At 37.5% G+C, this 15,172-nt stretch overlaps 1 protein-coding gene across 4 annotated transcripts in view; it reads left to right on the top strand.

The window, feature by feature from the left end:
* The window catches only part of LOC127965555 (sodium leak channel NALCN-like), an 86,418-nt gene extending 71,265 nt beyond the window's left edge, over positions 1-15,153 (top strand). For 2 of the 4 annotated variants that reach the window (XM_052566383.1, XM_052566380.1), the window contains 21 exons: positions 692-812; positions 1,414-1,545; positions 1,935-2,102; positions 2,536-2,640; positions 2,734-2,840; positions 4,152-4,272; positions 4,364-4,462; positions 4,554-4,647; positions 7,553-7,659; positions 7,738-7,812; positions 7,972-8,091; positions 8,998-9,066; positions 9,160-9,308; positions 9,524-9,617; positions 9,849-9,981; positions 11,586-11,701; positions 12,797-12,954; positions 13,183-13,333; positions 13,673-13,822; positions 13,907-14,021; positions 14,277-15,153. In XM_052566383.1, coding sequence (XP_052422343.1) covers positions 692-812; positions 1,414-1,545; positions 1,935-2,102; positions 2,536-2,640; positions 2,734-2,840; positions 4,152-4,272; positions 4,364-4,462; positions 4,554-4,647; positions 7,553-7,659; positions 7,738-7,812; positions 7,972-8,091; positions 8,998-9,066; positions 9,160-9,308; positions 9,524-9,617; positions 9,849-9,981; positions 11,586-11,701; positions 12,797-12,954; positions 13,183-13,333; positions 13,673-13,822; positions 13,907-14,021; positions 14,277-14,419 — 2,527 coding nt within the window. In that variant the 3' untranslated portion in view covers positions 14,420-15,153. The remainder of the gene's footprint in view (positions 1-691; positions 813-1,413; positions 1,546-1,934; positions 2,103-2,535; positions 2,641-2,733; positions 2,841-4,151; positions 4,273-4,363; positions 4,463-4,553; positions 4,648-7,552; positions 7,660-7,737; positions 7,813-7,971; positions 8,092-8,997; positions 9,067-9,159; positions 9,309-9,523; positions 9,618-9,848; positions 9,982-11,585; positions 11,702-12,796; positions 12,955-13,182; positions 13,334-13,672; positions 13,823-13,906; positions 14,022-14,276) is intronic. The other 2 variants (XM_052566382.1, XM_052566381.1) reach the window with 2 other exon arrangements.
* The last annotated feature ends 19 nt before the right edge of the window (positions 15,154-15,172 follow it).

Genomic DNA, 15,172 nt, shown 5'->3' with positions numbered 1-15,172 from the left:
CTTGTTACAGGTTGCATGTACTTAATATTGTAATAATAATAAGTTATGCAAATTATGCAGTAATAAATTATGTATAATTACATGCAAGTGACTGTAAGACAAACCCTAATCCTAACCCTAACCATATAGTAAGTAAGTGCATGTGGTTAATTAATATTACTCTCTATTTAAATATATCATTACACTGTAACAAGGGCACCTTAAAATAAAGTGTAACCTTACATTATGAAATAATGAAAGAAAAAAATAAATAAATGTGCTTAATTGTCATGAAAATAATGTCTAAATAATGGTATTTCTTTCTTTTTTTATATATATATATATATATATATATATATATATATATATATATATATATATATATATATATATATATATATATATATTTGATCTTAAAATATGACCTGCACACGTTTTCTTGAGATTCCCTCATTTATACATCTGTTTTGATTCTAGAAATGTAATATAAGAATGGGCTTTGGAAAGTTTTGATCTGTAAGACACGCCAGGCTGGGTTAGTGTGGGATTAGATGGAAACATAGGGCTTCAGTGTCCTAGCAGGATTTCACCAGTTTCAAAAGATCTGCAAAATGAAGACCAAGTTATGTAAGCTCAGACTGAAGTGTAGGAAGAATGCACATTTAACCTGCACTAAACCTTGCATGTGTATGCGTCTGTGTGTGTTCTCCAGTGATTTGCTGGGCTTGGTAACCTATCTGGACTGGGTGATGATCGTGGTCACCATCTGCTCATGCATTTCCATGATGTTTGAGTCCCCTTTTACTAGGGTCATGCATGTCCCTACCCTGCAGGTATTCTAAACCCAAATGGTCACCATTCTATCCCACACGCACATCCAACTAACTTTTTTACCCTGTAAATGTTCCTCATCTCTTTCCTAAAGGCTGGTCATCATGTCTCGCTTTTGTTGCAGTCCAGCACTTTTGATTGCCATGCTTAACTAGTTTTGCCCTTTTGAACACATTTGATAATGATCCCCACTGATTTAGTCTACTTCAGAGTTTAAGTTGACTTTGAAATTGAATGCATTTAGGGTGCCGCTGTTTTAAAGATCTTGTACTTTATGAAACAGAAAGTTGCGGCTGATTGACCTGACACTCTTGAAAGTCTTCTGTCTCTTTTTCTACACCACTGATTGAAACTCCACTTCAGACAGTCCAGGATGACCTGATCTTTACCTGATAAGGATATTTTCAAGAGCACAGAGAAAGATTTTTATCCTGGCAAGATTTTGTGTTATGACACTCCCAGGCTCAAAAACTTCTCTATCTTACCAGAAGACAAAGAATTGTTAGGATAAAGCTTGCAAACCTTTAGTTAAGTTTTTATAAAAAAAACTGCTCTATGAAAAATGTTATTCTCTTGAACACTAAACCACCCCTTTCCCTGCAGATTGGAGAATACGTGTTTGTCATCTTCATGAGCATCGAGCTGAACCTGAAGATCATGGCAGATGGTCTGTTCTTCACTCCCACTGCAGTCATCCGAGACTTCGGTGGCGTCATGGACATCTTCATCTACTTAGTAAAACTCATTCTCAGCTCTCCTGTGAAAAACCCACTTTCTGACACAGCCTTCTAGCTGATTACTCACTTCTCTAATGAGGCTCTGAAGATTGGGTTTTAATGACCCTAAACAGCGTTTTATTTAAATGACCCAGTCACGTCAATTTAATCCTGTTTACTCATTTCGGAAGAATTCTGCTTGTCCCACATAAACATTATTTGCATTTAATAGAAAAGCCGACACTTCCACTGCTGACTATTGCATGAGTAATACATATTGCATTTCTATTAATAAAGCAATATAAATATGCCATAGAAAAATAATCTGCAGTTAGAGATTTCACATTCTTGATCAGAATTAAATGAAGAGTTGTGGCCTTTAAGGTGATCTTTCTGCATACTCTGTAGGTCAGTCTGATCTTTCTATGCTGGCTACCAAACAATGTTCCCCCTGAGTCTGGTGCCCAGCTCCTCATGATGCTACGCTGCCTGCGCCCACTGCGTATATTTAAACTGGTGCCCCAAATGAGGAAGGTGGTTCGAGAGGTCATCAAGGGTTTCAAAGAGATCTTCTTGGTGAGTGAACAAATCGGCCCACTTCCTGCCTGTAGTTGCTCAATAAAAGGAGAACAGAGATGGCTGGCTGTTTGTTATTTCTTCTAAAAGATATATTTTGTGTACCTTTTTTTCCTGATGCTTTCTTAACTCTTTTTTTTTTCATTTATAATTTAATTTACAATTATTTTTCAGTGTCTTTTTACATAATTTCAGTAGATATATATTTTGGAACAAGACGTTTGTGTTCTGAGTACTTACACTTTAATCTATAATGTTTCATACTCTCTTCATTGCAGTAGTTAAATGCAAGGCATTAACTATTTACAGACCTTCTTTATTAAAGCTTTGCTCCCCTTGGGTTATAGGGTTACTGTATATGAGAGTAATGCGCTGACCATATTTTATGGGAAAACCATTTTGCTTTAGACCGGATTATCGATTTCCCAAACAGGTCTCTATTCTTCTTCTGACACTAATGCTGGTGTTTGCAACCTTCGGGGTGCAACTCTTTGCTGGAAAACTTGCCAAATGTAATGATCCCCACATCTCCGATAAGGTACAATGCAATTCTTACAACTTTTCTAACTAAGTTCGGGGTGAAGGATCTTCTGTACTTCAGTTCAATTTTGTGCTTTGTTGACTTTTTCAGGAGGACTGCCATGGCATCTTTAGAATCAATGTGAGCATTTCAAAGAACCTGAATTTAAAGCTCAGGCCGGGTGAGAAGAAACCAGGTTTCTGGGTGCCAAGAGTTTGGTATGAAATGGAAAAGAATGTTCTCTATAGTTTTTTGTTTGTTTTTCAAATGTTCAAATTTATTGAACTATAATGCAATATAAAATGCAATATCTATTTTTTACTTTAACAAATGAATAGAATTAAGTTGCATTTAAAAGCACTGAATAATCCAACACAAACTGAACCTGTCACATCTTCAGTGTTGAGGTCTTTTTGAGAAATCCCTGTAGTAACATCTCATCGGTGACAGCACAAACCAGTATGATAAATGCTCTCATCAGAAAAACAGCACCACATTTTCATCGTCTTTTATATGTATTTTCCCCATAAGCAGTAGTCAGTGTTGGAGTGCAGTTGTCGTAGGCACAGAGCAGGGGGCTGATATATCCTTCCCTCAGGCATAAACACAAACAACACAAGCATACACCCACACACCAATGAGTCTGTTATTGCTCTAGAGATGTGGCAACAAAATGGCAAATTATTTGTGAGACCAGCAAAAGACACACATTGGTCCATAGCTGCTCTAGAGCAAGCAAGGTTTCTGCTAATGCTGAATAACAGAGAGAGAGAGAGAGAAAGGTTGTTGCTCTTTTATCTTTGTGCGCTTTGCGTGGTAACAGGAAAAGAGCAAGGCGTTTTATCCTTTTGGTATTGTGTTCGTGTTTAGCCCATAGAGCAGTGTCTAAAGTCCAGTCACACACACACGCACGCACGCACACACACACAGACACACACACACACAGAGAGAGACAGGCAGATAGACACCATAACATTTTTGGTACATTTTATGCCTGAGACTATAAGAAGGGAACAGCTGAATATTTCTTTCCCCCTTTTTTTTTCTTGTTTTTTTTTTATGTTTTAAGAATAGTGGTACTTTATAACTCAAAAGATGAGTTGAGAAAAGTATTTAGAAGTCACATTCAAAAAATGCTTTCTGAATGTTCTTGGTTTCATGTCATCGCTTTAAATGTGATTATAACAATTAATGTCTGGTTCATATTTCAATAATATAAAATACAATTGACATATCTTTTTAGATATTTTTTTTCCATTGTGGTATTATTTTCATGACCATTACATACTACAAATACATCAGCAAATACATTGTATGCTTACAATTATACTTTACACATGTACTCTATATTTTAAATATTTAATTATTTTTCTGTCTTCGATTTATTTGGGGGAGCATTGGGGAGCAAGGAGAAAGTAAACATGCTCATGGAAATCACAATGGAAAATAAAAAAAAATTAAAACATGCTTAATATTCCAAGATAGACGGAAATAAAAATGACAAATATCTCTTGAAATGCTCTTTTTAGGGCAAACCCGCGAAACTTTAATTTTGATAATGTGGGCAATGCCATGCTGGCGCTGTTTGAAGTACTGTCACTGAAGGGCTGGGTGGAGGTGAGAGACGTCATCATACACAGAGTAGGACCAGTAAGTTACTTTTTTTAAGATACTAAACTGTATACTGAAATGATTGATCATGACTGCACTGTTAAGGACCTTTGATTGTCTCTTAAAACAGATTCATGGCATCTACATCCACGTCTTTGTGTTCTTGGGCTGTATGATTGGGCTCACTCTTTTTGTTGGTGTTGTCATAGCCAACTTTAATGAAAATAAGGTATGGATTTTTTCTTACTGTTAGTTGATTAGTAGCTACGGTAAGTTTATTGGCTGAACCCTGAACAGATGTGTTGGATGTTTTTGTTTAGGGCACTGCTCTTTTGACCGTGGATCAGAGGAGATGGGAAGATTTGAAAAGTCGACTGAAGATTGCTCAGCCCCTCCACCTCCCCCCACGTCCAGGTAAGTGCTCTCTTGAGGTCTATAGAAATACAATGTCAATTTATGCATCTGTTGTAGTTTGTGCACCGTCATGTGTTTGAGTATTTAAAAGTATCAAGAGAAACAGTGTACAGTAGTGATATTTTTTTATTAGTGCGGCACGGGACAAGACTTGATGGACTGGTGGAGACTTATGTTTGCGGGATGCGGGAGAATAATTAGGGTGTGCTCACACTAGGCAAACTTAACCCCCACAGCCTGGTTCGTTTGACTAGTGTGATCGCTCAGTTTAGCAGTCCCATTGTCCATGGCTCGGCTGGAAGAGGTGGGAAAGAATGCGGTTCAGTTATATATAGATGAGTGAGGGCTAACCGCCCCGGAGCGCAGATCTGATACATGCTGCATGGTTGCATGAATATTTATTAGTAGAAAAAGCAATATATTGTTAGAAGGCCATGTGTTACCACATCATACGACTCAAAATAATAAACCACAAGTTAATAAAACAATGCACTCCACTGTGCTAAGCAAGCACTCTGCTGTCTTCACGTGCTATCGGAAACATACGTTTTCCCATCTATGAAGTGGTGATTACAAGCTTGTTGCATTCTTTTCAGTGGTTTGTGAATGCTGATGCTTAGCTTAAATAATTTGATCGAAAGCATCCCCTCCTGTGACCCATGATTTGTAAGTATGTTTATTCAGAGCCAGTGAGCAATGGACTTTCATAATAATAAAATAACGCGTTAACGCACAATAAAATAATTATAGGCGTTAATCAATTAATGCGTTAATGCAATAATAATGTGTTAACCTGCCCAGCCCTAATTTTAAATACACTGAAGTATAAACTACATCAGTTTGTTTGATTCAAAGCTATAATACTCATATTTTCTTTATCAAAGACATCTAAAGATTATTAAGAATAAAGTCTTATTTCAAAATGAATTTGAATCCTCCAAAATGGTCAAACAGCCACAAAAAAGTGACATGTTGGTGCACAGATAAACGTCACCAGAGCAGCAAGTGTATTATTCAGCAGCAGCCTCTCAGTCTCCCATCTCTTTCTTTCTCTCTATCCCTCCCTCCATCTTCTACTCTTCCTCTCCTGGCTAATGAGCCATCCATGCTTTGCATGTGGTTCCTGAAGCATTTAATCAGCTCTCATCTGCTGTAGTAGAGAACAAACTAAATTTAAGCTTTCAGCGGTGGGTACACCCCCAAGGCAATCACACACTTGATAATAACCACTTCACTTTTGAGTCAGAAGTTATAGCTGCCTGTAGCATGAATGACTTTGGGCTCTGTGAGCACCTCGGAGCCAAAGAGAGAAGAGTGATTCTCTGTCTCACAAAGATTGAATGACTGATTGATTTGGCATCGCAGGTTCTGCGGTGACGGCGGTGGCTCGTTATGTTTTTATGTTAGACTGCCGTTGGCTCGCCTGGAAACAGACACTTCAAAGACATGTTTCATAACAGCAGGAAAGAATAAACACAATTATCATAGTAGGCAATTATCCAGGCATATTTTATGTGGCAATTAGACACAAAATAATGCTCCAATCTACTGACAAGTTTGCATATTTTATTGATATGTTTTGAACCAAACTCCAAAGGCAGAAATGGACACATTTTTGGTACTTTTCTATTCTTTTTCAGTCATTAAGTACATCTGAGTTGTTCAATTATCTTTTTAACAACATGCAGCAGTTCTCTGTAAATTACAATAGAATTGTTCATCTGTGCTGCCTTTGTGAACAATGGGCTGAACCAATGGCTTTCGCTATCAGCATGGAAGCAGTGTGCTCTTCCTCCAGTACTGATAACTCAAATCAAATTTTGTTCAAACAAAACAAAATGCATTTTATGGGGTAACGCAACCATTCTAATTAAAATTTCCCTCAAAGAGAGATCAAATTTGAATAATGGTTTACTTCCTTTCTTTTTTCTTCTACCACTATCAAGTATAATTAACATCCATAAATTTAACCGGGCAGAGAATTCTCAAAACTACTGTACTACTACTATTTAACTATTTTTTTCCCGTAATTATTTAATTAGTTAGTTAGTTAATTAGTTAGCCAGGAGTGGTGTGCTAAATATTTTTCTAAGAAATGTATGATTTTTGATTAACCAATAAAAAAACAAAAAACAAAAATTAAAACCAAAAAGAGTAAAACCATAAAAAAATGAATTGAAATAATTTAAACAAAGCTTAAATAACATATAATTGTTATATGAAAAAATAAACCTTACAAAAATAAAAATAAATTTGCCTTGGCAACTAAGTGAAATAAATTGAAATTAAGCTCTAAAATTATATAAGCTCTAAAACAATAATAGAATATAAATTTAGAATATAAAATAGAATATAAATACTTAAATAACATTGCAACAATAATATTCTTTACATGCCCTATAAGAACTAAATCGAGAGATAGCTATAGAGAGCTGTGGGCGGCAGTAGGCGGAGCTTCCTTAGTGCTTCCTGTCAGATTAAGTGCTTTCTGCCTCGTGGAATAACAGAAAAATCAATACCTCAGTCAGCACTCCAACTCCATTGATACCAGCTTCAAATAATCTGTCTGTCGCTTTGTGGCTGTTGAAATGAACTTGTGATTATGGTGTATGATGAATGCCACTCAGACCTCATGACCTTAAGCTAAAAGACAGCAAAACGATGATGTAGCGGATCTCTAAGCAATGCCATGGGTAAAGCTCTTACCAAGTTCATAGAATGAACAGTTGAGATGATTTTCTCTATGCCAGTCTTTTAACTAATAATAAAGGAGAGCGTAGAGATTATTGTGAAGGTCAGGGAATTTTAACCAGGTCTTTGTTTTATAACCACAGCACCGGATCATTCAGAAAAGAACTAATTTTCTCTTCTTTCAATGCTGAAATTTATTCTCTTCAATTTGCAGAAAACGGTGGATTCCGTGCAAAAATGTATGACATTACCCAGCATCCTTTTTTCAAGCGAGGTATTGCAGTGCTGGTGTTAGCGCAGTCTGTGCTCCTGTCTGTTAAGGTGAGGAGGGTTACAGCAAAAAGTTTTACTTTATTTCTCTACTAAAATGATAAATAACATTTTGTGGATGTGTTACAGTGGGATGAACTTCACCCTGTTACTTTTCCTTTGGCAACAATGTCTGTGGTTTTCACATTCATTTTTGTTCTGGAGGTAAGTAGGCTATATATTTGCAACTCCGTTTGTCAGCCCAAGCAAGATTTATTTCCACCCACAAAAAAAAGTTTTAAAATTCACCAGAGGCCCCAGAGTTCATGAGGTCTTTTGTAAGTATTGTACGGTCACGACATAATTACATTTGCTCTTCCGCAGGTGACTATGAAGCTGATAGCTATGTCACCAGCTGGATACTGGCAGAGCAGGAGAAACAGATATGACCTACTCGTCACATCCCTGGGAGTCATATGGATCATTTTGCACTTTGCTTTACAGGTACACACTTAAATGTCATGCATTTTCAAGGGTTTTGTACCTTTTTTGGCTTAATATAAAATGAGATTAACATAAAATAATGTACTGAAACAACTGCTTAAATATCCGGGTCTTCTGATAAATGTCATCATCAATTATTATACCAAAGATTATGTAATTTCTAGTGAACTCTAAGACCAAAGACAAAAACTCTTAGACAAAATTTTCAGCCGACAATACATGTCAGATCAAAAGGAACTCCTGTTTGAACAGTCAAAAAACAAGTGATCTGTTGTTTTAATGTCAGATTCACAAAAGGTACAGTTGTTATCATTTAAAAGCTGCCACGCTGGAAGCTGTTTCATGCGGGGGGGGGCTGAGGGCTGGGTTGGAAAATATGTGAAATAAAAAAAATAAAAAATCTCTGTACTGTTTAGGCTATGTGTTGTAGCCATTAAAGAAAACATATTTGGTTTCATATTTGTTTAAATATTATAGGCTAATGTAATTTTTTTTATTTATTTAATCAATGTTTATTATGAAAGTGAGCATGCAGCATGAGAAAGATATGATACATCATGCGCAATAGCCTATGAGACATGGAGTGGGTAAGACATGATTTTGACCACTTTATTGAGTTTTGTTTTGTAGAAAGACTGATGTTTAAAAGATTTTCGTTTTGTATAAATTGTATCTTAATTTTGATCAATATTTTATCAACCCATTGCCTGTATTTAATAAACAAGCAAATATATTAGCAGACAATGTAATACGGTGCCGGCACATCACTTGTATTGCCCCCGCAGCACCCCCATTCCCGCGCCATTGTTTAAAAGTAATATTCATAGTTTTAATTTTTGTTTTTAACTTTTGTTTTGTTGATTGAAATGTGCTTTATACTGTAAATAAACATTTATTTTTCTTCAGAATGCTTACACATACATGATGGGCACATGTGTGATAGTATTCAGGTTTTTCACCATATGTGGGAAGCATGTAAGTATGCTTATATATATACACAAAATATGTGCAAAGTCATGAAAATTACAGTGCATTTTCCTCCACTACCAAGCTGTGTTGTATTTACAGGTGACGTTAAAGATGCTTCTGCTAACTGTGGTCGTCAGCATGTACAAGAGTTTCTTTATTATCGTGGGCATGTTCTTGTTGTTGCTATGCTACGCTTTCGCCGGTGTCGTCCTCTTCGGCACTGTCAAATACGGCGAGAACATTAACAGGTAAGCCGTCTTGTGACACATGGAGGGAGTGATTGGACTGTGTCAGATTTGTAACACACATACTACTACCCACGGCGCTGATATAATTGGTGTTGTCTAAACGATTTGCTCGAATGCCCTACATATATTTGAGAGAATCAATTTCCAGGTACAGCTGACAGCATGAGAGGAAGTGACTCTGCGTGAGCTGTTACTTTTTCCTCTCTCGCCGACAGGCACGCAAACTTCTCCACTGCGGGTAAAGCCATCACCGTACTGTTTCGAATAGTCACAGGTGAAGACTGGAATAAGATCATGCATGACTGCATGGTAAGAGATTGGATGGCAGACCCGTTTTGCCCGCAAGCATGCTTGCTCGCTGTGAAAATCATTAAAGAAACTGTAAACAATTCACTTTAAATGAATCAGATCGAATTGCAAATATAACTGTACAGCATCTGGTTTCATTCGACATGCTTCTGAATGATTTCTTTAAACAGAAACACATCAGCTGTGAGCCCCATGTGTTGATTATGTTTGTTCATCGGCCTCGTTTCCCAGGTGCAGCCACCATTCTGCACTCCGGACAAACATCGCTACTGGGAAACGGACTGCGGCAACTATGCTGGCGCCCTTATTTACTTTTGCTCTTTCTATGTCATCATCGCTTACATCATGCTCAACCTGCTCGTAGGTAAGCACCTCTTTCCCCTGACTGCCGACACAATATCCTGTTCCATCTCCTGGGGTGGCATTTAATTTCCTTTAGAAGCTAGCCAAACTAGCTCATAAAATACAATATCCCTGCCCATTATTCTTCCTGACGTCCTTCCATGTTTATTATCTCTATTTTTGTCTGAACAGAGTGGTGTAGCTCAGCACTGGTCACTGCTGAATATGAATGAGGCTTTGTTTGAACCACTTTGGGTCAAAGCCAGTTCAGTCTCTGTCTCTATTTCTCTTGGTTTATGCACTGTAGAGATGTGCACACTTTCTAGTCATCAGCATATGTTGTGGTGTGTTGGCTGCTCATTTAGCAAGTTGGGTTGTGCACCAATCAGAATTGATTTGAGAATGCCTTGCTCCAATTATAATCGATGTACCAAACAGGATGCAGTATTGATGGAGTAGAAGTTTATAGCAGTTTATACACCTAAGAATGATCGATAGCATCGATTTGCCATTACATTTAAAATATATAATAATAATAAATATTGCATGTGATTTATCGTGCAGCCCTAATAGTAGTTTAATTTTGTTGTTTGTAAATATGTATTTATAGTTTTTATTCATTTTTATTTCAGTTTTAGTTTTAGTTATTTTGAGTTATTTTTTGGTAGACGTCATCTTCCGTGGAATATATGATATAGCATGTGTCACAGTCTTTTTGAACCTGGCTAAGTTTTTACAAAACTTTATTCCCTTTTTAAATCTCATATCACATCGGAAAGGCATGTATTTTAGTAAAAATTAAGGGAATAAAAAAAAAAAAACGTTGACAAAAGTATCAGTTAAGGTAGGTGTAGATAGGGTTTATTGTCCCAGAAAAGTGGCATCTGTTTAATAATTTCAATTAAAATTATAATTTACACTCAATACTTTATTACTGCATATTGTTTTATAATGAAATACATTACTGAGGCGCAGATAATTGCCATTATTTGCATTAAGTAGTATAAATAGCAGAGAATCCTGTAATTTTAACATGGTATAAATAGAATCATTAGCTATTTGACTGTGTAAATAGCATATCGCTACAAATACTGCTATTTTCACTTAGTGTAAATAGAATCCATTAACAAGTAACAACATTTTTTCTTTCTTTCTTAAAATGGTTTTAGTTCAAATTAACTATAATAACCCTGACCTGCACTAACTAGTTTTCGACCAGCATGATCTTGATGGTCCTAGTTGGTCTTTTTCAGCAGGTTTAAGCCTACAACACTCTCTACAGTACACCATAAGTGTGTAACTCACACACTGCTCAATTTTATGCTCTGAAATTTCTGAAATGTCATTCAGTGTGTTAGCTGGTTGCATTCCCAGCGTTGCCAAACATTTAAAACCTGACAATGGCATTCGATGGTAACTCTGTTGCTCCCTTGAAGTTTATTACAACCACAGCAATTCAAGAACACATGTCAGGTATGTACAACAGGACCATGTAATGCAACGCATCAGCCAATCATTCGTGTAGCACTTGCACACTTGTTAAGAGTCTGTTTTCCGTCTCTTACTTGTGCTCTGAGAGCGTAGCTGAAAGCTATCCCAACCATAATGACTTTATTTCCCCCTCAGCCATCATTGTGGAGAATTTCTCTTTGTTCTACTCCACCGAGGAAGACCAGTTGCTAAGCTACAATGACCTGCGTCACTTCCAGATCATTTGGAACATGGTGGATGACAAGCGGGAGGTGAGGAGGAGGAGGCAACATGCCTGTGATCAGCAGCTGTCAGCGGGGATGATTTTGAGTTAATACCCGCGTGTGCTCTCCGCAACCGGCTCTGAAGCCACAAATGAATGAATCACACGCATCGACATTCTCACCTCCAGAGTAATTGGAGGTTATTACTGCCTGTCACAGATAGCGAGAGGAGTAGAGCTGTCATCTTCATTAGGTGGAAACAGCCTTATTGAGAGCAGCAGAGGGAAGTGCGTGCAGATTTGACCTCCTCCCACAGGATCAGTAATATCTGCTTGTGTATATTTGAGTTAAATGAGGCACACCAGTCATTTTCTGGCCTTAATGAATCAACCAGCGGTGCTGGGATCAGCTAGAAACACTTGAGGCCATAAGACTGTAACAGCTGAGAACAGGAAGGAATTTGTCCCTAATTAGACACATGAGCTCTGCTCCAAAATCTAGCGAGCTTCCTTGATGCCTGCTAGCCTTCTAAGACAGCACAAACCTCACAAAGCTGATTAAGAACACTCTACATAGGCAACAACATCTTTTCATTTCATCTCTCATTTTCATCAGTAAAAGAAGTAATAGTAAAATAGTTAAGTTCTTCGGCAATGAACCACCTCTTGATATTTCAGCCAAACAAAAAATTACATATTGTTACTCCTGGATCATTTTTGGTCACTCTGAAGCTGACATATTCACCTGTTTTAGCGTATCCAAGTTGTGTGCACAAATTTCTTTATCAAAATTTTCCAACAAATTACTACAATCCAAAAATGCAAAAAAAAAAAAAAAACGTGCATATGAAGATTTTTTAAACTGACATTTTTTTATTTAAACTAATATTTAATGCTTTAATATATATATATTTCTATTGACTTCTTCACCATTCATAGTTTATCAGATTTCATTCTAGGATTGCCTGCTCTGCTCTGCTAAGGAAACAATATGATGCTTCCTTAGAATTTAATAAAAATAATGGGCTTTAAAATGCCCTCTAGGTAGGCAGCTCACTAGCTATAGTACAGTGATAGTTTGACATTTTTCTAAACCCTTTTGCCATTATATATACCAGTATTTATTTAAGTTTTTTGAAAACAGGGAGTGATACCGACCTCTCGGGTGAAGTTTCTGCTCCGTCTGCTGAGAGGTCGTCTGGAAGTTGACCTGGACAAAGATAAGCTTCTCTTCAAACACATGTGTTATGAGATGGAGCGTCTGCACAACGGAGGAGATGTCACCTTCCATGATGTGCTGAGGTTAGAAAGGAGTATTAGTATTCACTACAGCACACTAACAAAAAGATTCATATCACGACAAACCAAAATGTCCTGTTTTGATATAGAAGAGTTACAATCAAAACTCTACTTTTCCCTAGTCTATAAAGAACAAACCCTGAAAGGGTCAATCCATCATTAGTGTTGTTCATATTGGCCACTAAGCTTGTTCAGCAGCTCATAGGAACTCATTGATGGTGTGTGTTTCAGCATGCTGTCGTACCGCTCAGTTGATATCCGGAAGAGTCTTCAGCTGGAGGAGCTGTTGGCGCGAGAGCAGCTTGAATACACTATAGAGGAGGAGGTGGCCAAACAAACCATCCGCATGTGGTTAAAGAAGTGCCTCAAGCGCATACGAGCTGTGAGTTCATACAAACACACTCCTGACACTTCACTGATATTTACATCAATAAACTGAAAACAGATCAGCTGTTTGACAGTGACTATATTTACACTTCATTTCAACATGGCCCAAATCTAAGGTCACTTTAATATGTGGAAATAAATCCATATTGTACTTTTTTGTTTTCTTTTTGGCTGTGGGTCTTGAACTGTCAGGTGGGAATTTATGCAATATTTATGTCAACTTGACAATGTGACATTAACTTCCTGATTTTTTAAAAATATAATGTTTAATCAAATATACTGATGAAAACATTTTGTATTCTATAATATTTACATATACACCGTCCTCCTTCAGAAGCAGCAGCAGTCATGTAGCATCATTCTCAGTCTGAGAGAGAGCCAACAGCAGGACCTCCGGCGTCTGCTCAACCCTCCCAGCATTGAGACCACCATCCCCAGCGAGGACACCAACGCCCATAACCAAGACAATCCCACTCAGCCAGAGGTAGCCCTACCAGTGTCTGTTCTTCAGAGTCTGTGTGTCTCGGAGTCTTCATTCTAATGAAATGATTTGTAATGACTGACCCAGCAGATCAGCGGCCTGCAGACCTTACTGAGCCCCACCCTGTCGGACCGCAGCGGATATCGACAGGACTCCGCCGACCGGCCCCAGAGGAAGCTGGGACAGTGGCGACTTCCTGCAGGTCAACACCAAACACTCACACTATTACACATGCTCTTACATTTACAAAAGTACTGCTTTTGAGCTGTATAGCAACATGTCATGCTAAGTGTTGCTAAAGGATGTTAGCATGCTAATTATACTATGCTTTCTTCCCATGTTTCTTTGAATGGATTTGAAAAAGAACAAAGACATGTTTATTGTTTATTTTTCCACATATTTAGTATTCTGCACATTGACTTGTTCGCGTGGCTGGTTAACTGTGTTTGTCCCGCAGGGCGCACGAGTGTGAAGTCCATGCTGTTTAAGATGAACCCTGTGAGTGATGAGGCCTCCTCGGGGTCTGAAGTCAAGAAGTGGTGGACTCGCCAGCTGACAGTGGAAAGTGATGAAAGCGGCGATGACCTCATTGATATCTGAAGCAAAACAGCCTGCTCATTTTTTTTTCAGATTTTCCTCTTAAGAAAGGATCATTCAGCTAAATCTTTTGTATTTGCTTCTTATACGGCATAAGCCCTGATCCTCTGTTAGCTTTACGTAGGTGAGTCTATGCTGCTTAAAGCATCACTTAACCCTAACCGTTCAAACCTCCTTATTCAAAGACATTTAACGTCGGTTACAATCATGTTAATGCTCACTCTACTGTGGTGGAAAATTTCCAGTGAGCATTGTTTTGTCAATGAGAAATATCTTTGTTGAAAGAGCAGCTGTAAAGTGTCCTCAGGAAGTTTATGTAATGTAATATAAGAGTCTAATAATCTGAATCCTAGACGTAATGGTTAGGGAATTCACATGCTTTGAGACACCTAACCAGAGCCATAGCGTTCTCCTTGTTTGTCTTTTGTGCCACCATAACTTGTCTTCATTACATATGTTTGTAAGATCCCCAATTATCTTGTATTATAAAACTGCTGGCTCATACTTTATAAAATGCAACCACTTGCAATGCTTACATTATGGCAAGACAGTGAATGTTATGTGTTATGTGTCTACGTGATGTTTCCAGATGTTTAATTATTATTACAAAGCTACATAGGTTAAGATTCATTTAAATAATATATTGAAATAATGTGCTTAATATATTTTGTAAAAATGAAAATTGCAGCAATTTATTGCGGGCTTTTAAATTAAAAGTGTCTGTGATACTACCAAAAGTGGTTGTATTGTATATTT

Source organism: Carassius gibelio, chromosome B9 (genome assembly GCF_023724105.1).
Source record: "Carassius gibelio isolate Cgi1373 ecotype wild population from Czech Republic chromosome B9, carGib1.2-hapl.c, whole genome shotgun sequence".
Taxonomy (NCBI): Eukaryota; Metazoa; Chordata; class Actinopteri; order Cypriniformes; family Cyprinidae; genus Carassius; species Carassius gibelio.
The sequence above is the reverse complement of the archived record's forward strand: the minus strand, read 5'-3'. Positions and strand labels throughout refer to the sequence as shown.